At 32.0% G+C, this 22,566-nt stretch overlaps 2 protein-coding genes across 7 annotated transcripts in view; one reads left to right on the top strand and one right to left on the bottom strand.

The window, feature by feature from the left end:
- The window catches only part of LOC126886997 (Fanconi anemia group D2 protein), a 262,663-nt gene extending 259,272 nt beyond the window's left edge, over nucleotides 1–3,391 (top strand). For both annotated transcript variants that reach the window (XM_050654271.1, XM_050654269.1), the window contains exon 13: nucleotides 3,065–3,391. In XM_050654271.1, the coding sequence (XP_050510228.1) occupies nucleotides 3,065–3,293 (229 nt within the window). In that variant the 3' untranslated portion in view covers nucleotides 3,294–3,391. The remainder of the gene's footprint in view (nucleotides 1–3,064) is intronic.
- Nucleotides 1–22,566, bottom strand: part of LOC114343271 (heat shock protein 75 kDa, mitochondrial) — a 331,103-nt gene that overhangs the window by 293,750 nt on the left and 14,787 nt on the right. For 3 of the 5 annotated variants that reach the window (XM_050654272.1, XM_050654274.1, XM_050654276.1), the window contains exons 6-8: nucleotides 21,072–21,418; nucleotides 15,864–16,047; nucleotides 11,073–11,220 (exon numbers count right to left, since the gene is read on the bottom strand). In XM_050654272.1, coding sequence (XP_050510229.1) covers nucleotides 11,073–11,220; nucleotides 15,864–16,047; nucleotides 21,072–21,418 — 679 coding nt within the window. The remainder of the gene's footprint in view (nucleotides 1–11,072; nucleotides 11,221–15,863; nucleotides 16,048–21,071; nucleotides 21,419–22,566) is intronic. The other 2 variants (XM_050654275.1, XM_050654273.1) reach the window with 2 other exon arrangements.

Genomic DNA, 22,566 nt, shown 5'->3' with positions numbered 1-22,566 from the left:
GTTTTAATTCGGTAGCAGTGTAGTGATTCGAGTGTTTTGTTTGCTGTAATTATTTTGAATATTGGTTTAGTATTTAGTTTGTAGCGTGTAAAGTGTTGATTATTGTAATTTAATTAATGTGAATAGTGATGTCGCGCCCGTAGGATAATGTAAATATCGCGTACGATAACGCTGATATTGTAGAAATTGCCAGTGCTAGTGTGAATGTAATTACTAAAAAAAAGTGCCCGTAAAAAGAAGATTCGAATGCATTTAAATGCTGAAACACAGTTTGTTTGAATGTATACAAAAATCTACGTACGAAATTCGGCTTCGATGAAACACTATTGGCACAAGCCACCTCTGGTTTAACAGAAATTCCACTTTCTACTGTATATATTAGTATATAAAATAGTTTAAAATGAACCCTATCATCGCAATAAACGATGTGACTACAAATTTTCAAGACCTTTAAATCCTTCACTTGTAAAACTATTGAAAACCACAATATACGACTGCTACAAAAGCAATGAAATACCTACAATACAAGTAATAAGAAAAAAATTGGAAACAACCGGTCGAAATATGAACTGCTGTGAGAAAACTCTTCAAAACTGGATAAAAAATGGCTTTAAATTCAAAAAAAAAAAAAAAGTCAAGCAATAATTATGGAAAGCCAAAGAATAGTCAACAGACGTAATATGTACCTAGAAGAAATTACTAAATATAGGCAAGAAAATAGGAGAATTTATTATCTAGATGAAACTTGGTATGATACCCACACAGTAAAGAAAGGATGGACAGATGGTTCAAGCATGTGCATACCAGAAATGCCTGCAAATAAAGGCGGCTAATTATTGTACATTGTGGAGAAAGTGAGGGATGGGTTCCTAATGCTTTAAAATTATGTGGGAAGAAAATGGAAGATTGTAACGTTGACTACCACAAGAATATGGAAGCTGACATTTTTGAAGATTGAAACTCGCTGATCCCAAACTTGGAGAAAAACAGCGTAATAGTGCTTTTCAACGCTTCCTATCATTCCCGACAGCTCACCAAAATACCAAATACATCTTCAAAGAAAGCTGACCTGCAAAATTTTTTAATGGAAAATGATTTGTATTTCGAAGATTTTCACACAAAAAAACAACTTATTGAAGTTCTACACACGAAGCAGTTTAGAAAATTATACGCTCTAGAGAGTATTGCCGAAAAGCATGGACACACTATATTGAGACTTCCCTCCTATTTTTGTGTTTTCAATCCTATTGAGTTAATTTGGGGACAATTCAAACCAAGTATAAGGCGTTCAAATACATTTCCTAAATTTGACAAAAAGGTAATTGAGATAATTAAAAAAGAAGTAGCCAATATTACCAAAGTAGACTGGCAGTAAAGAATCGCCAAAGTGATCAAAGTGGAAGAATATTATAAGAAGATTGGGCACTTCCACATTAATGGTGGAAATAAATTTATTATTGAATTGGGCGATGATAGTGAAGAAGAAAATACGGAAGAAGGAGAAAATGAGTTCAGTGTATCAGTATTTTAATTGTAGTGTTGTGAAATTCATTTTCCAAGCATAAATGTAGTAAGTGTAAGTGTAGTAGTAAGTGTAGTAATGAAAAGACTCGGTTAAAAAAATATTTTTAGATTTTGTATTTTTAATAAATAAAAAAAGAACGGGGACATGCTTGCATTTTATGCTGAATTTTAAAAGTTTTGAACTGTATACCTCAAGTAATTTTAGATCTAACTGTGTTTTTATAAAGTTCTTTTAGTATCAATAATTCCAACAATAACAAGGTTAATTATAAAAGCTATTCTACATCAGTTATTAATACAAGCATGCGGTAAGAGGGAGGGTCCCTGTGAGGTTAAATGTAATTAAAAAATTGACAAAATTAATGTTAACACATACGATGTTATGTCCTGCTTTAACGGTATTTACCTAAGTATAAATAAATATTTTTAACTACATATTTAATTACCAGAAAAAACCAGCTGCCCGCCTAATAGCTTAAAGAAGAACTACCCAAAGCTACAAATCTTACCTATTACACTATATAGATTGCTTGAACAATAACAGGATTTTATGCATGATTCCTAGTAATATTTTAAAAAGATTATTTTATATTTGTCTAAACAGCAAAATGAAATTGTTTTTTATTTAGTTTTCTGTCAAATTGATCATTATTTCTCAAATTCCACATGAGCACGTACAGTTACTGCTGCCAACAGAAGAAAAAAAGTGTTTAGCTAACCGAGATTTTCTTAACTTGGTTTAAAGCACTGAAAAACGTTATATGAGGGTTAAAATATTGGTTAAAATTTAAACTAGGTTAGCTAACCAAAATTTTAACCGCTCACTGAAAAACCGGACCTAAATGGGAAATAAGCCACAATTTAACTAAAAAAAAAATGATTTTATTAACGTTTGATGTCCACCTCGGATGTCGTTGTCAAATTTTTAGTTAAATTGTGGCTTATTTCCCATCTATATTGAAGCCCATATCTTGGCATTGAGTGTTCTTAAATACTGACTCTAGAGATGCCGTAAACAATTTAGGTGAAATATTGTCCCCAAACCAGTGCCTACTCCCAATCCTCACATACGCATGCCAAACATAGACTTTGACCAAAGCAAACATGGATAAAATAATGAAGACACAAAGAGCCATGGAGAGAGCAATGTTAGGAGTAAAATTAACAGACAAAAAGCAAAACAACTGGGTAAGAAATAAAACAAAAGCCAATGAAGCAGGACAACATATAGCCACGCTAAAATGGAGCTTCGCAGGTCATAACGCCAGACAAACGGACAATAGGTGGAATACTACGATACAACAATGGAGACCATGGACAGGAAAGAGAACAAGAGCACCCAGATGAGATGGGGAGACGACATTCAAAAGATAGGAGACGACAAAATTGGACGAATTAAAGGGCAAAAAAAGAAGATTGTCTCCTTGTCTTAATCCTCTACCTATATTCCGGTGAATATAGGTCGAGGATCTATAGTTCGATGAATATTGAATATTCAAATTAACAAATAATTCAGTTATCTAACAAAATATTATTTTAGGGTGAAAGCTGCTTTGGCAGCCAACAACTGCTCTTCCGCCTTCTGGATGGGACATTTGAAGAATAAAGATTTACACGGAGAAGAAATTTTATCGCAAAGCACAGTAATGACAGATGATAACGACAAAGGTAGTGATGAAGAACTGTTGCCTTCCGATGAAAGCGATACCGAAATTTTGAATGTGAACAATGAAGACGATAGATCTGTTAGTAGTGAAGTGTATGATTAAGTTTATGTTTGTATAAATAGAATGTCTTGTTAAATTTTGTAATATTTTCTGTTATAATGTATAATTCATTTTTATTTTGATAAATTAAATAGAAAGCATATTTTTTATTATACTACATATTAGGAATGAAAAATAAGAGTAATTCCGACTATTCATTACATAAAACAGTTATGAAAGGTTGAAGCTAATATATCGCTTTTTTGCCAGAGAAATAAATAAAAGACCCATCCCGACAATATCAGATTTCACTGGGATAACAATGTATAAGAGGAGGATAAAAAAGTGGGTTGTTTTGTCATATTCGACCGTCTAATTCGAATATGTGGGGAAGATACCAATAAGAAAAGTGATCAATTTGTTGTCTTGGTATCTACCTTTTAAATTCTTGAAGGTTAGTCTGGTAGATCTACAAAAAATGGACAGTAGAAATACAGGAAAGAGAAAAATACTGGATTTATCCATGTAGGTCTAGTCATCGCATTTAAATAATTGAAGCGTCAATTTTATTTTCTGGTAAAATAGAAACGTGACAATTAATAGAAGGTACAGAAATGCTATTACTAGGGTTTCTGCATTACCTGGAGCAGACTTAGGATCCGACCACAATCCCTTAGATGCAAATATTAAAATGAGGCTCGCTACAGCCAAAAGAAAGAACCAGAAGGTATCATTAAATATTAAAAAACTCAAAAGCAACGATACAACAGAAGCATATACAAAAGAAATAAAGAATAGGTTCTCTGATATGGCAACTGTGGATGATGTTGAAAAGTCATGGACCACCATAAAAGAATCATTTGATGATGTGAACTACACTTTTCTTCTCCAAAATAAAACGACTACCAAGAATGAGTGGATGACAGAGGAAATATAAGAGATAATACAACAACGCAGGTACGACCAAGTAGGATACCAAAATATACACAGCAAAATTCGTAAAGAAATTATGGCGGCGAACATGACTACACTTTGCACCGAAGCTGAAAACTTACATACAGTGCGCTGGAATAAGTGTTACTCCCCTTATTAACTTATTTATTTTTAGCACATAAGCAAAACGCTCGGACAGGTCGATTTTTAAAATAATCATAGTATATTATAGTACATCATGTGCCACCTCATTTAAAAGCTTTTGAAATACTGATTACAAAAATGTATAATACTTTAATCCTATTTAAAAAATCTCGGTAGAATTATTTTTAAATGCTTTCATTTTTTCGAATCCTGAGAAAACTAATAAGTATTTTTGAAAAATTTAAACGCAGAATGAAAGTCCCTTAGACCGAACCATTGACCACATTATTAAAGAGTGTCCCTCAAAATCCTACAATGGTAGCCCTGAAGACTTCCTGTTTGCTACTTCAGAGTCAATTGATTATATTAATACACTTGATGTTTGTTTGTAACTATTTAAAGTTTGTCATATACATACCTATATTACTAGTGTTTGTAATTTTGTTCTAAATGTGTTGTAATTGCCATACGATACATAAATAAATAAATCTGTGTTTAAATCTGTGTCATATAATGTAAGCTTTCATTCTGCGTTTAAATTTTTCAAAAATACTTATTAGTTTTCTCAGAAGTCGAAAAAAATGAATCCGTTTAAAAATAATTCGACATTTTGCGCCTACGCTCGCAAATAGGAGTAAACTATTATACATTTTTGTAATCAGCGTTTCAAAAAAGCTTTTAAATGAGGTGTCACATGATATACTTTCCTATTTAAAAAATTCGAAATTATGCCTGTCACCTTAAGAGGGATCGCGTAAAGTTCGAGACATTGATGCTATAATATACTATGATTATTTTAAAAATCAACCTGTCCGAGCGTTTTGCTTATGTGCTAAAAATAAATAAGTTAATAAGGGGGCAACACTTATTCCAGCGCACTGTATATAAAGTCGGCGACAGCTTCAATCTCTACAGTAAAATTAAGGAAATTGATGGGATCTTCAACAAACACAATTCACTGTTAGACCAGGGCGCATATGTAAAAATATTTAGTACATTTGGACGTTGAGAGGTGACTCAAATTTTTTTGCACAAATTGCTTGAAAATAACTTAAATAATAATATTTGAGTTATCCTCCCTCTCAAAAAGGTCCGGAACATTGTTTAAATAAACAAAATGTCAAAAAATGAAGGAAAAATTCGATTTTTTTCTTCGCTTTTTAATTATAACTTTAAAAGTATTCATTTCTGAGAAAAGTTGTACTGACATAAAAGTTGTGTAATTAAATTTCCTACAATATAGAATTGGTTAAAAATTTAAAAAATAGTCACCCTTGTTGCAAAATAGCAATAATTGCGAAAAAACCATACAAAAATAAGTATTCGCATTTTACGTTTTTCAACCATTTATGCTACACTTAGGACCTTCATATTTCACCCAGAAAAACTTTATGATACAGTAAAACAGTACTGTAAATTTCATTAAGATCGGTTCAATAGATTTTGCAAAATAAATTTTGCAATCCAGCTTTCGCAAAAAAAAATCATTTTTTCAAAATGTTATAGGACTGAAAATAAAGCAGATATCAAGTTGATTTTTTTTGCGTATAGAAGTGTACTGTACCTTTCATTTGCAATTTGCAAAATTAAAATCGATTAACTATCACGGCGTCAGGATTTTTTTTAAATAAACATTAATTATTGGTGCTACGCGCAAGACAGCGGATAGTTTGCTCTGATTGGACATTCCAATGACCTTTGATAATAATTGATACATTTTAATTTGTATTACATTTCGATATAAATAAATAAATAAATTTATTGCAAAATAAAAACACATACTCTATCTTTTAAAATAACACTTCTTTTAGCAAAAACTTTCTTTGTTCATATATTTTAACTTAGAGAATAAAAGTTTATTATTTTTAAACATATGCAATTGTTTAAACAATATTTCACAAACAATAATAAAATTAGTTTGATTTTTGTGGAATTAAAATATTAAAATACAACAAAATATAGAGTAAGAAAATAATATATTAGATAAAGATTGGAAGAAATTTTGGTGGAAATCAACTTGTGTGAATCAAACACCGCTGTCCTGCGCGTAGCACAAAAAATTAATGTTTATTTAAAAAATTTCCTGATGCCGTGGTAATTAATCGATTTTAATTTTGCAAATTGCAAATGAAAAGGTACAGTACACTTCTATAAGCAAAAAAAATCAACTTGCTATCTGCTTTATTTTCAGTCCTGCAACATTTTAAAAAAAATGAATTTTTTTTGCGAAAGCTGGATTGCAAAATTTATTTTGCAAAATCTATTAAACCGATCTTAATGAAGATTACAGTGTTGTTTTACTATGTCATAAAGTTTTTCTGGGTAAAATATGAAGGTCCTAAGTGTAGCGTAAATGGTTGAAAAACGTAAAATGCGAAGACTTGTTTTTGTATGTTTTTTTTTCGCAATTATTGCTATTTTGCAACAAGGGTGACTATTTTTTAAATTTTTAACCAATTCTGTATTGTAGGAAATTTAATTACGCAACTTTTATGTCAGTACAACTTTTCTCAGAAATGAATAGTTTTAAAGTTATAATCAAAAAACCAATAAAAAATCGAATTTTTCCTTCATATTTTGACAGTTTGATTATTTAAACAATGTTCCGGACCATTTTGAGTGGGAGGATAACTCAATTATTATTATTTGAGTTATTTTCAAGTAATTTCTGCAAAAAAATTTGAGTCACCTCTCAACGTCCATCTCAAAACAGACGCGCCCTGGACTATGTATACATAATGATTAATGAGTCTGGGCTGATTATCGAAGATTAGGCCATTTTTGGGAAAAGTTATTTACCAGCAATTTTATTGCTGGACTCGAATTATAAGATTCTATATATTAATAATATAGGTATGCAAAGTCCTCAGATAGTGTGCTACTTTTTTTATAAACAAAATGGCGCCCGAAAATCGTGTTTTTTTTCAATTATTGCTCTATAACTCCGAAGATTTTAACTTTACAACAAAAACACCCAAATAAAAATTCACCGTGATTAAATTCTGCATAGAGTTTTTCCCCATCTGCTCCGACGAAAATTTTCCTCAGAAAATGCGGGTTTTCCCAACAAAATCTTTAATTTTCAAATAAAGTTTTAGATAAGTAATTATCTACCAATAATTAAATAATTTGGTGACTTAAAAGCCTTCTTGGTTGAGATTATAGTTCCAGAAGCTGGTTAAAATTAAACGAAGATAGCAACAATTCAATTGTTAATTCATAATTTACGGTCGCAGTAATAACCAAAATAATTATGATACACTGATCAAACTTTGAAATCTTATAAATATGAGATGCCTATTTAACATTTTGTCGACAAAATATTATTTTTTTTATTTTTTTGCATAATCATTAAATGTTTAAAAAAAAATAGTTATAAACAAATTAACGTTTCTCAGAAAGTTTTTATTATATTATAATTTTTAAAAATAGCTAAAATGCGCATTTCAAATATCTTGAAAATGAATGCTTTAAAACTTTCTTGCAACCATTTGCAAAAAAGTTATGAAACAGCAAAATAAACATAAGATTACTAAGGTGTTTATAATTTTTTTTAATTCTTTCAAAGCGTAGAAGTGAGTTTAAAGTACAAGCTAATTATTTACAAAAGAATATCGATCATAAGTTTAACGGTTATATTTTAATTAAAGATTATAAATATATTTTTTTGTAATTTACACGCGCGAAAGTCGACTAATACAGTACTGTAGCTAAAATTTTCACTCGGAGCGACGACCGGCCGCGCGACGTACACTTTTAATAAATAATGCATGCCGCGTGTCAGTCGCTTCGAGTGAACATTTTAGCTCCGACTCTGTATCAAGCCTACTTTTGCGCTAAAAATTACAAAAAAAAGTATTTTTAATCTTTGATTAAAATATAACCATTGCACTAATTTTTGACATTATTTGTGAGTAATTAGATTGTACCATAGACTCACTTTTTAGCTTTGAAACAATTAAAACAAATAAACAACGGAGAAATCGTATATTTATTTTGCTGTTTCATAACTTTTTGGCAAATGGTTGGAAAATTTTTTTAAAGCATTCATTTTCAAGACATATGAAATACGCATTTTAAGTATTTTTTAAAATTAGAATATAATAAACAATTTCTGAGAAATGTTAATTTGTTTAGAACAATTTTTTTTTAAACATTTAAAGATTATGCAAAAAATGAAAAATTTATATTTTGTCGACAAAATATTAAATATGCATCACACCTTTATAATCTTTCTAAGTTTGATCAATGTCTCATGATAATTTTGGTTGTTATTGCGACTGTAAATTGTTAATTAACAATTGAATTGTTGCTAAAATATTCATTTCATTTTCACCGGCTTCTGACTTTATAATCTATACCAAGAAAGCTTTTATTTCACCAAGCTATATAATTATTGATAAATAATTACTGGCCCAAAAAATTTATTTGAAAATTCGAGATTTTGTTAGGAAAACCCACATTTTTCAAGGAAAATTTTCGTCGGAGCAAATCGGGAAAAGCATGCCTCTATGTAGAATTAAATTGGGGTGAATTTTTATTTGAGTGTTTTTGGTGTAAAGTTAAAATCTTCGGAGTTATAGAGCAATAATTGAAAAAATACGATTTGTCGGCGCCATTTTGTTTATAAAAAAAGTAGCACTCTATCTGCCGACTTTGCATACCTATATTAATAATATATAGGATCTTATAATTCGATTCCAGCAATAAAATTGCTGGTAAATATCCTTTCTTTGTACTTTACTAATTAGATCAGCGTATTATAAACATTTTTTTTCAAAATTTAAAGATTATGCAAAAAAAAGAAAAATTTATATTTTGTCAATAAAATATTAAATAAGCATCTCATCTTTATAATCTTTATAAGTTTGATCAATGTATCATGATTATTTTGGTTATTATTGCGATCGTAAATTGTTAATTAACAATTGAATTGTTGCTAAAATATTCGTTTAATTTTCACCGGCTTCTAGAATTACAATATATACCAAGAAAGCTTTGATGTCACTAAGTTATTTAATTATTGATTAATAATTACTTACCTAAAACTTTATTTGAAAATTAGAGTTTTTGTTAGGAAAACCCGCATTTTCCGAGGAAAATTTTCGTCGGAGCAAATCGTGAAAAACATATCTTTATGCAGAATTTAATTGCGGTGAATTTTTATTTGGATGTTTTTGTTGTAAAGTTAAAATCTTCGGAGTTATAGAGCAATAATTGAAAAAAATACGATTTGTCGGCGCCATTTTGTTTATAACAAAAATAGCACACTATCTGCGGACTTTGCATACCTATATTATTAATATATAGGATCTTATAATTCGATCCCAGCAATAAAATTGCTGGTAAATATCCTTTCTTTGTACTTTACTAATTAGACCAGCGTATTATAAACATTTTTTTTTCAAAATTTAAAGATTATGCAAAAAAAAGAAAAATTTATATTTTGTCAATAAAATATTAAATAAGCATCTCATCTTTATAATCTTTATAAGTTTGATCAATGTATCATGATTATTTTGGTTATTATTGCGATCGTAAATTGTTAATTAACAATTGAATTGTTGCTAAAATATTCGTTTAATTTTCACCGGCTTCTAGAATTACAATATATACCAAGAAAGCTTTGATGTCACTAAGTTATTTAATTATTGATTAATAATTACTTACCTAAAACTTTATTTGAAAATTAGAGTTTTTTTTAGGAAAACCCGCATTTTCCGAGGAAAATTTTCGTCGGAGCAAATCGTGAAAAACATATCTTTATGCAGAATTTAATTGCGGTGAATTTTTATTTGGATGTTTTTGTTGTAAAGTTAAAATCTTCGGAGTTATAGAGCAATAATTGAAAAAAATACGATTTGTCGGCGCCATTTTGTTTATAAAAAAAGTAGCACACTATCTGCGGACTTTGCATATCTATATTATTAATATATAGAATCTTATAATTCGATTCCAGCAATAAAATTGCTGGTAAATAACTTTTCCATGAATTTTGCTAATTAGCCCAGAGTAAAGATGGACTAATAATGAACCCTCGCGATATACTTAATATCTGGAAAACGTACATACACAGCTAATTTGTTCAATATTCATAACATAAAACACAAAAGCCACAACAATTAGGAGTACTTTGATAGTATTGGAGAGTCCTTATAGTCATTTTTCCTTGATAAGATCTCTTGTAATATTATCTCGAAATCCTTCCAAGGGAGGGAAAGTCAAATGTTGGGGATTTGCAAGTTAAAATAAAAAAGTGTGAGTCAAGGTCATTTGTAGAAATATGGTATGGCAGTTGCAATCATACTCCTAATGTGGAAAAAAAAATCCAAAAATCCTGGAGGGTACACACAATTAAATACATATATTTTCTTGTAAATGTGAATGCTCATCCGTTTCTAAAATCGTTAAAAATTATTTCTCAAAATTTGAATGGCAATAAAAAATAAAATTTTTGGAAATATTTTAATATTTCATACAATTTTATGAAATGGAGGTTTTTTCCGGTTGATTATCGACAGAGGTGTAACCAGGATGATCCTAAGGGGGGTTACATCTACTTGAAGGTTCCGGGGGGTATGGAATAATAATGGTGTTAAGCGTGTAGAGCACAAAGTACATCCAACAGGGGGGGTTATAACCCCCAAAACCACCCCTGGTTACGCCTATGATTAGCGATATATTGATCGCAATAGCATACTTTAATTTGGAAAATTAAAATTCCGATTAGTCCATGTTATTAATGTTTAATAAATAAAGACTTACCTTTTCAGTCATGTTGTAATTTGTTATAATACCTTCTTTAATGAATAAACCATAATCTTTGTAGAACTTTTCGTACTCTTCTGGATTCTTTTTCAGCTGTTCTTGTAGGAATTTCAAAACTCTTGCTGTTAGAACGTCACGTAATTTGCTGAAATTTCGAAATTTTATGAGCTAGACATTGAGTTGCGTGGAAAAATAAAGTATTCAGATACAATAACCGTCTCTTTAGATAGACAATGAACCCGACTAAGTAACAAGACATTTACTCAACATACACACTGCACATTACTCCTCTGAGCTAGTGATAAACTTTGTATGACTGTAGGTAGAAACTGTTGCAACTGGCTGTATAACTAATGAGAAGAGTATTTTAGATACCCCATATGCGATCTGTTAATAACTTTCCATTTTTGAAGTTATACTTCTTTAGGCGTGACTGGGAAAAATGTTGAGAATGAATTTTTATTAAACACCACGCGCATGCACACACACCGTATGCAAGTACAGTGGAACCTCGATAACTCGGATTAATCGGGACCGCGACCAATCCGGGTTATCGAAAATCCGAGATAGCCGGAGAATATGGTAAAAATTAATAAAATACGGTATACTTACAGATAAACTCCGTTAGAATTGAAATAACATGAAATATATTTATAAATATGCACAGTACCTATTCATTAAAATTACTAAAAAAAAACACCAAACCCAAACGTAAGCAAATAGAAACGAACAATACAAGACACACAATACTAAAGACCATTGTTTATAAAATAATTTTTTAAATAGTATTTCCTAAACAATGCTGACAGTTTGAAATAAAAAGGAATAGATACTACAGACAGGTGGCTGTTGTTTATGCGGCGTGTGCTATGAGTCATTTTAGTCATACACATATACACATTATCTCTCAAATATTATATTACATACATTTTTATTGTTGAAAGGTTTGTCTGATAATTAACTATTTTGATTGGAAATAAGCCACAATTAAATTGAAAAATACAAAATATTGAGAATCTAAATGTTTATCTGATGAAAATCGGTCCGGGTTAGCCGGACTTCCGGGTTATCGGGGGCCGACTTATCGGGGTTCCACTGTATATTTATTATAATTTTTGTGTCTTTGGATTTGTCTTCCTCGGGATTAAGATAATAAGTATTTCAGGGCCGGCGATAACGGGCCTGCAAGGGATGCACTGCAGGCGGGCGCCCCTGTTTGGGGGGGCGCCAGAATGAGCTTTTTCTGCTGGTGTTATACAAAATACTAAAATAGAAAAATTCATTTTTTAAATGTGGTTTAAATTCGTCATAATGTTAGTTTTGCATATCACACATGTAAAATATAAAAAATATGCAATGCCGCATAGAATTCTCATTTCCATGTATGCCATGTAATGTAGTAATATAATTTATTGGTCAAAGATATCATATTTCAACCAAACAACTTTGCTCTTAATGAGAATGCTTTGTTTATTTTCTTCCAATTTCTTGCAAGTTGTTATTTTTTGTATCAGCAGTTATGAGAGGATGAAGTATTTCTACATTTCTAGTAAAATAAACAAGATTTTGATACTGTTTTAAGTCAAGTATTAATCTCATAAAAACATAATACTTAAAATAAACATTTTACATAAAATTTAGTTTAGAGCTCTTTATTATAGTATTATTTGTACTCTGCAATTAAAGTACCTATCTAGTGTTGCATTCACTTAATATAAAATTAAATTTGTTAAGTACTCAGTACTATTATTAAATTACTGTTTTACATTATTTCGGAAGCATAATCTTGAGGTTTTAAAGTTATTATTTTTATTTAGTTCAGTAAAAATGGATTCAAAAAACAATTATCTGGGGCCTGGGGCACAAGTCGAACAAGAAAAGCCGAAAAAGAAGAAATGACAAAAAAAAACAATCTTAGTTCTCTTAGCCAATTTCTGAAAAAAGTTAAAGTGAAGTTCTTTTGTCAGATGATGGGCCCAATAAAACTGTATCCGAACTATATTTACCGGGGATATTTGCGGATAGCGGGACACCGACTTGAGTCGGTGCCTCCTCTCGCTGTGTGGAACACACATTTTTAGGACACAAGTCCATAATCAAGTCATTAATAGGGAGAAAAGCTCTTCCAGCTACCCCTAAAATCAGGTAGGGCATCCAAGACAACATAAAGTAACACCCAGGGCACCTAAGGTAACGTTCAGAACAAAGCGTCCTCATTCGTTACATGCTGCGGTGGGGAGGGATGGTGTTATATCTTGGGGGTCAGATAGATACCACTCCAGGTTATGGGCGGTCAGATAGGTACCACTCCAGGTTACGCAGTGTGACCGGTTTGATCTTCGGACATGTGGGTTTCACTCTCACTGTTCCATTAGAACACACATACTGTCCCCGAGGCGAGGGTTGTACGAGTATCTGTATGTATGTGTGTGTGTGGAGAGGGGGGCGCCTGTGCTATTTTTTGCAGGCGGGCACCTTATACTCTAGCGCCGGCACTGAGTATTATTAAACGGATTTTATACTTCACTTGGTATTTGTCACTATGTCGTGTTATGTCCGAGAACTCGTGTAATCCGTTATAAATATAGCAATTAAAGCTCAGTGGTAGAGCATTCGACTGCAGATCGAGAGGTCCCGGGTTCAAACCCGGGTGTTTTCAATTTTTTTTAATTTTTTTATTTTTGATAATGTTTTAATAAAAATTTTTGGAAAGTAGTAAGTATTAAAATTAGTTTAATATTTAAATAAAATATAAATAAACTGCTTAAATTATATTTATTGGAAATAATATAATAATATAATATAACTATAACTTCTTACGTGCGTACAAAGTACACACACATTCTTTATTTTTTTTAGTTTTTCACTCTAGGTAATTCTAGAAAATATACTTATAATGAAGTAAAAAAACTTCTAATGTATGATGGTATATTTTTGATTAAAAAAATTCAAATTCATAAAATGTATTACAAATCTTCAGAATATTCTCGAGTCGGACCATCATCTGTGAAACATCCTGTTAGTAGTTGAAACCAGCCACATTGTTGGTTATTAAAACCTTTAATTTACATGGCAATATTATTAAATTGTAAATTAAGGTAACTTCTTCTTAAGGCGCCTTTTCCATTACTGAAGGTTATCTATAACTACAGCAAATTGCTCTCTATATTGAGCTGTTCTTAGTATCGAATGTGTGTGCATGAATGTCCAGTCTCTTACGTTCTTCAGCCAGGAGCATTTTCTTCTTCCTGGACCTCTTCTTCTTTCCACTTTCCCTTCCAGTATGAGTCGTAAAAAGTTGTATTTTTCTCCTCTGTAAATATTTCCTAGATAACTCGTTTTTATGGTTTTTACAATATTTAGGAGTTCTCTCTTAGTCCCCGTTCTTCTCAGCACCTCGTTCTTGGCCTCATGCTCTGTCCAAGAGATCTTCAGCATTCTTCGAAAAACCACATCTCAAAGGCTTCTATACGTCTCATACAGTGGAACCTCGACAACTCGGATTAATCGGGACCGCGGCCGATCCGGGTTAGCCAGAGAATATGGTAAAAATTAATAAAATACGGTATACTTACAGATAAACTCCGTTAGAATTGAAATAACATGAAATATATTCACAGTATGTACCTACACATCTAAATTTCTAAAAACACACAAACACAAACCTAAGCAAACGGAAGCGAACAATACAATACTGTATTCATACAGTCACAATCGCAACGATGTTTTGTTATTATGTATTAAGAACAGTGAAAACTAAGACCACTGATTAAAAAAGAATTTTTTAAATAGTCTTTCCTAAACAATGCTGACAGTTTGAAATAAAAAATAAAGGAATTCTACAGACAGGTGCCTGTTGTTTCTGCCGGCCGCGTGTGCCATGAGACATTTTTACTATCGCTTAGTTCAAATTACACAAATAGGTACACATTATGTCTCAAATATTATATTACATACATACATTTTTATTGTTGAAATGTTTATCTGATAATTAACTATTTTTATGGGAAATAAGCCACAATTAAATTGAAAAAATAATTTTATTAACATTTCGACACCCAGATCAGGTGTCGTTGTTAAAATACAAAATATGTACTGAAAATCAAAAGGTTTATCTGATGAAAATCGATCCGGGTTAGCCGGACATCCGGGTTATCGGGGGCCGACTTATCGGGGTTCCACTGTATTTATAATTCCGAGAGTCCATGTTTCCACTCCGTATAGAAATATGGAATAAATTAATGTTTTTATAAATTGGTATCGGATATTCAACGATAAGGTAGAGTTTATTAGGAATTTTTTCATTCTTTAAAAACCGGACCTAGCATAGTCTATACGTGTACGTATTTCGACCTTGTGGGGTCAAGATCGTTTGTTATCCAGCAACCAAGATATTGGAATCTTTGTACGGTTTAATTAAGATGACACGAAGTCGATTTAAAGGATTCACTAGAAGGGAACAAAGTATGGACAGTTCGTCTGATGAGTCATACAAACCAACTGAGATACCAACTTGGACGGATTATTAACAACAAACGCCATTTTTAAGTCACGATATTCCAAATCGCGGTCAGATACAAATGATAGGAACTGATCAGTGTGTGTTTACAAACATAACTAACATTGCAGAATATCAGTTGAATTATTTCCAAGGCTACCCTGATCAAAGATGCGTTTCAATTAACAAGCCTCGTAGTTAAATATGCGATTGAACATTTGTGAAACCGGCCAATAACTCAATTATGTATCGACTTAATGTGTAATCAAACTACCAACGCTAATACTTACCCAATTAGAGCACTGTTTTGTAAAAGTTCTCTACTTAAATTTAATGGAATATCTTCCGAGTCTACAACACCTTTTACGAACCTTAACCATTTCGGCAAAATATTATCAGTCCTGTTCTTAATCAGAATTTTTTTAGTATATAGTGCGATTCCTGATTCAGTTTCCCTCGACATTTCAAATAAACCTTAAACAATAATAGTTTGAATTATTACTTTAATATAATTGAAGATATTCGATTGGAAATTATAGTATACTTATAGCAAAATAAACATAGTCATCGGTCATAGTATATCTAAAATAAAAGTCCTCAAGTAACGTGTACAGTTGGATGTACCTTCCAATTTTGCTACTGGGTAGTTCCCCGGATTATAAAAACCCTCTTGGACCACTAATACAGGATATTGGACGAACCTAGATGTTAACCTTAATGCTTCACTGTGCTTTATCAGGTAGTAAGAGAGTTAAAGTGAAAAAGATGAAATAGCCAAAGAGCTAGCGAGAAAAAGGGAAAACGTATTGACCCTGTTACGGCAATTGCAAACAAATGTTTTAAACATGTATTTATTTTTAAAATATTTTAATATAAGGTGGAGTGGAGTAAGATCGTAAACGGGGCAAGTTCGTATTAGCTCGTAATCTATCATAAGATACATTTAATTGTACAAATTAATAAGTAGAAACCTGTACTAGATTAGTATGAACTGATTGACATAGATGTCTCTCACTCAGAAGTAATTCTGCCACTATTTTGCCATTTATAAAATCTGAGTACATGAGTAGTAGATATCTAACCTAGAGCTGTTGAAGAAAGTGCCGGTATTTTACAGCAAATTTTGTGTTGTGTATTTATTTTTGGTAAGTATTAAGAACATTGCTTAAAGTTTACGTTAAAGAAATAAATCCTTTCGATTATTTGAAATTTGCTCGAAAAATCGCTACTCTGGTCTTGCACCGCAAATATTAGTGCACGGGGCAAGTTCGGAGCATGTAGCGGGGTAAGACCGGACTTGTGCTTTTTCCAGTCAATTTTAAAGATTTTTTTGTACTTTTTATGGTTTCTTGCTCAAATTCTTTATTTATAACCTTTTTTAGATCCAAAATGGTTAGATATTATATTAGAAAAACGAACCGAAGAGCGTAATCAGCAGAAACAATTCTGCCGTGCTTAGCGAAAACGCCGTATCTGCAAAAATCTGAAAAATTAGATTTATACATTTTTATAACCAAAATGTGCATATCTATCTTCTTTGCTTACTAAAAATGACGTAAGTTAACCCAAAATACATTAAACACAACGCATTTTATGCCGTATCTGCAAAAATGTTCATGGATACTTAGAATAAATGCGTCATCTGAAAAATACTTAGAAAAAACGCCGTATTTAAAGTTCACTTGCCGCGTTTATCCTAAGCAGGCACTAGATGCGGCGTTCTGCCTAAGCATTTGACAGATTTTTACAGCATGTGTAAAATTTTTAATAAGGTTAGTTTGTTGCCATTTTTCAACGAGAACGGTTGTTTGATATAATTTTTTAAATATGGCAAATAGAACAAAGTTAATACTGCAGAACGCTAGTTTTTCTTTATCAACAGAAAATCTAAACACATATGTTTGAGTTGTTGGTGATCAAGAAATAATGTGTGGTTCTAAAAACAATGCCGTACTACTAAGTGAGACAAATACTTCCATTAAATGTGGAGTTTCCTGAGGTATAGCGGAGTTTCCTATGTGTATGTATATTGTTGTTGATGCGACATTGTATTATTACGTTACATGAGGCATTTTAAACAGTGCAAATTTGATAAAGTTTGTTCGAAATATGTACGAATTTTGGTACGAAGTATTTTGGTCGCCGTAGGTCGTAGAATTTCCAAATAAAAAATGTTTTATAAAAGTACATAGTTAAATCAATGTCTAATAATTAATAATTAAAAATAAACTTGATCGTAAATGTTAATCGTTTCTGGAATGTTTTTAATTTTAAAATGCAAGAAACGCCCCTTAGCGGAAAACTTATTAATTCCAAAATTATTTCCAGCACTTTTTTTGTCCATTTTCATGACACACTTTTATAAAAAATGTTTTTTATTCTCCTTTTTCATCGTTATATTGTATTTATTATACAGTAGACTCCCTCTATAACGAGAACTGAAATGGCAGACTAGTTACCTCGTTGTACGCGGATCTCGTTATATCAGATAACAATAATATTGTGCATACATATATAGTTGTTGCCTAAAATATTAACTTTCTATAGTGATGCCATTCGGAGCAATATAAGATGCTAAATATTGTTTCCTCGACAATAAGGCTTCGCTATCATAAATTATAATTTTTTTTACAATATTCAGTATCGGCCAATAGATAAACAGAACAGGAAGAAGTTTATTATAGGTAGGCGGTGAATTTCTATTAAAGCACTCCCCTCGATAACCGCACAGATGTTGGGAATTCATGTATACAGGTAGTTCGGATATTTATTTATAGCCATTACAGCGCTAAAAATAGATAAAGAATAATAAAGGTACATATTTTACGATTTCATTTTTCCTCGTTATATCCAAATATGCCTCGTTATAAAGGTGTTCAGTTCAATAGGAATTTCATGGGACATCTAGTGTACCTCGTTATAAGCGACACCTCGTAATAACCGTGCTCGTTATAGAGAGAGTGTCTACTGTATTATAAAATAAGAAAATGCTTAGCACAAACGCAGTATTGCATTCTTCCTAAGGAGGAAGAAGTTAAATTTATGTAGTATACTTAGAAAGAACGCTGTAACATGAGTTTTTAGAGTAAATAAAATATATTTTGTCAATATTATGTATAAATATGAATTCTATGATATTTATTATGTATATAAAGTAGAAAACAAAAAAAAATCTAAATTGTTTTCAACGGCTAGACATTTAAACAAAAACCGATTTTACTCAAATGTGATCTCTCTTCAGATACGGCGTTTTTCCTAAGGACGGCAGAATTAAAGGAGCATTGATAGAAATTCGGACAGGCGAATAAATGCCATGCAAAAAACCATTCTTTATATTTAAATGTATAACTTTTAAACTAAGCAACTTATTTTAATCTGGCAAAAAGCATTTCATAAATGACGCATTAGTAATTCCGATTTTGTCCCATAACATATGAAGATAAATTTTATTGAGTTTTAAATAGCTGTTTACGAACTTGCCCCATGGAATAGTTACTGTTTTTTCTAATTTTTTATAAAAGTTCTAATTTCCAATGTAAATTGGTGTTTTTGGCAATGCGAATTATAGCGTATTAATGTTACTTCACGTCGATACCAAGAAAATGTGAGTTATTTGAAATATAATTTACAAAAATATTATTAAAGTCAAACTTAACGAAAACCGGTCCGAACTTACCCCACTCCACCTTAGTCATTATACAGTATGGTGAAAATGAAATGAATAAATTCGTTATTTTCTAAGACGGTGACTCAGGAAAAACCTTGAAACAGGTTGATTTTTATTTGTAAATTATGATTTTTTGACATATGTATCATGGTAGTAAACACGCCCATCCATCTGGGCGTGATGACGTAATCGATGATTTTTTTAAACGAGAATAGGGGTCGTGTGCTCCCTCATTTGAAAGGTTATTCAATTCTCTATTCAGTAATATAAGAGATTGCTCGCATCAGCGGAGATGAAAACCCTTCGAAAAATCGATGGTAAGACTCTATGGGACAGAATTAGAAGTACAGATATACGACGGACATGCAAGGTGGACAACATTAATAACAGGGTAAGAAACAGAAGAATAGAATGGAATGACCACATAAGCCGAATGACAACAAATAGAGTAGTAAGGACAGCGAGAGACGTTTCCCCAATAGGATCCCTTCCATCGTTTTTCCAAACGAACTTTTCCGACATAACTTACTGTAGGTACATTGAAAAAACAGACACAGTAATGTCTATAAAAAAATAAGCAGAGTAATATAAACCACAAAAATAAAGCAAAAGCGCGTGCAAAGGACCTAGGCACTTTCCTTATGCAGCTTTGGTCATGCTGATCAAAATTTATCATTGCAGCAAGACTCAGAAATAAATTGTTTATGAATTGAAGAGGTTCAAAATGTCGGTTTTGAGTCTATGTTTTCAAAATCGTGCATATGAAAACGTGCCGTTTCAATTCTATGACTATTTTGACTATGTCAATTATTAATTTAGAAGTTGATAAATTAATATAAATATATAAATATATAAATTAATATAAATATAATATAACAGGCACATTTTGAGAATTTCGTGGGTGGATTGTGTGACTAATGTTGAGGTCCTACGTAGAAAGGGCAAAAAATGCGAGATTATTAACACCGTCAAAGAGCGCAAACTAGAATATTTTAGCCATGTTATGAAGAATGAACAGAGATATGGCTTGTTGCAACTCATTTTTCAGGGCAAGGTATTCGGAAAGAGAGGACCAGGGAGAAGAAGAATATCTTGGCTTCAAAACCTGAGAAAGTGGTTTAATACATCGACAACCGGACTGTTCAGAATAGCAGCAAGCAAAGTTAGGATAGCCATGCTGATCGCCAACATCCGGAACGGATAGGCACCTTAAGAAGAAGAAATTAATATATAAGAACAACATGGCAACAGGGTTGTCGTTAAATCTGAATTATCATTTCTCAGAATTTAGTGCCTAAAATTTTGGTATTATATTATTATATGGTTACAGAAAATGCATAGAACATGATTAACAACGAGTCATGATTCAAAAGAGTTAAAATTAATCAAATTCTGTTACAGTAAAGGTAAAGTCTGTTCGCTCAACTCAGACGCATTTTAACAGATTCAGAGTAGGAAACATACAACAAAAAATCCTACCTCACACTATTAACAGCTCAAATAAACTCACTCTTTCATTAAAAAAAGAAGAATTATTGAAAATTATGGGAGTGTATGCTAAACTCATAAAAGTTTGTGAAATTTATTTCCTCAAAATATTTTTATTTTGTACAATAAATAATTATTGATTGGCGTAAAATTTATGTTAATTATGTTTGTTTACATACTCTTAATACTGGCTATGAACACTGCTTGGTTGTATAATAATTTCCAGCCACGTCTAGTCTGTCAAAATGTAACTAACTTCTCAAAAATCTAATTAATAAAATCACTAGACAGTTGTGTCTGAGATTAGCGAACCGACTCTATTTAAATGATTTTTTTAACTTACCAGGTTTTCCTTCAGGAAAATATAACAAAGCCCTAATAGAAAGAGGCACATCAGTCTTGTAATGTAAAGTATATCTAGGTACATCATAACTGCCACTTATATATCTATAGAACTCGTTATGCTGTTGTGCTGTGACATTTTTAGCATCTGATAACCATAGTGGCTGTACAATGTTTGTTTTTTTGCCATTAAGGTACAAAGGACTACCGACGAAGTTGCTGTACTTATTGACTACATTCTTAATAGTATCGTCATCTGCAAATTCTCTACAATCTGCTTTCAAATGGATAACAATCTTGGTTCCGTTTTGTACACCTTCTGCAGGCTGTATTTCATAAGTACCGCTTCTAAAATTAAAAGAAAAACAAACACAGTTTAAGATCAGTGGCGGATCCAAGGGGGGGCGATCGGCCCCCCCTCTCAAACCAAGTGATTTAATTTTTTTTTCAAACAGATAATTAAGGTGATACGGTAGCGATCAACAGGTAGCAACGAACGCGGTCCAAGATTTCAAAAGTTCTGCGAACTTTCAAAAGTGAGGCAACAGTGCGTCGGTAATTCGACACTGACAGTTTACACTACCAAAAACAATAATTTTTATACACATAGGCGCGAAATGTTGCCAAGTCAGTGATGTTCGATTTCTTGTTATAAAAAAATCGATTTTTAGTAGTTCCAAGATTAGACAAAATCTAGGCATGGGATGAAAAAGTTTATTTGAAGAAAGTGAAGTGAAGTGAAGAAACTTTTTTCAATATTTTATTTAGTTATAGAGTAATTTCCACATACTAACATATTTCTGAAATTGGGCTCTGTACCGCCATTCTCTATTATATTACGAATATGTGTGCCAAATATCTCGACAAAATATTCAAAATTAGAGCCGCAATCTTGAAACGCGTTTGTTGCTACCTGTTGATCGCTACTGTTTCCTCTTAAACATTTTTTATAATAAATTTTATAATATTGACCAATATATATGTATTAAATACATATATCTATATAAATATATATACATATGTATATGTAAATATAAATTTTATATTATATGAATTATAAATAAATTTTATTAGTACAGGACAAAACGTTCACCTCAGTCTCAAGCCGTAGTAGAGGATGGATAGCAATGTTCACCTCGAACATAGGCCCAAACAAAGACTGGACAAGGATCACCTCAGAGAAATCGACCAAAATGCCTCAGACCCTGTGGTACCGAGGTAAAAAAGGAGGAAGGCCAGGAAGATACCTACGGGAGCCACCCATCCCTCTCCAGCCCCTCCCAAAACAAAGGTGAAGGTGCCCGCATCAGAGTCTGTCAATAGTTCCACCTCCAAAAGTGGACAGGAACCGACAGGCGCCGATGTGAACCGCCTTCACCCAAGCACTTCCACGGAAGGCACGCTGCAGAAGCACAAGAAAGAACGCAGCAGCGGAAACGCCACTGCCCCCTCCCAAAGCTTCGCGGAAGCCGCCGTGACACACCTTAGGGTCGCTA

Source organism: Diabrotica virgifera, chromosome 6, assembly GCF_917563875.1.
Source record: "Diabrotica virgifera virgifera chromosome 6, PGI_DIABVI_V3a".
Lineage (NCBI taxonomy): Eukaryota > Metazoa > Arthropoda > Insecta > Coleoptera > Chrysomelidae > Diabrotica > Diabrotica virgifera.
Note: the sequence above shows the minus strand (reverse complement) of the source record. Positions and strands in the feature narration are given on the sequence as shown.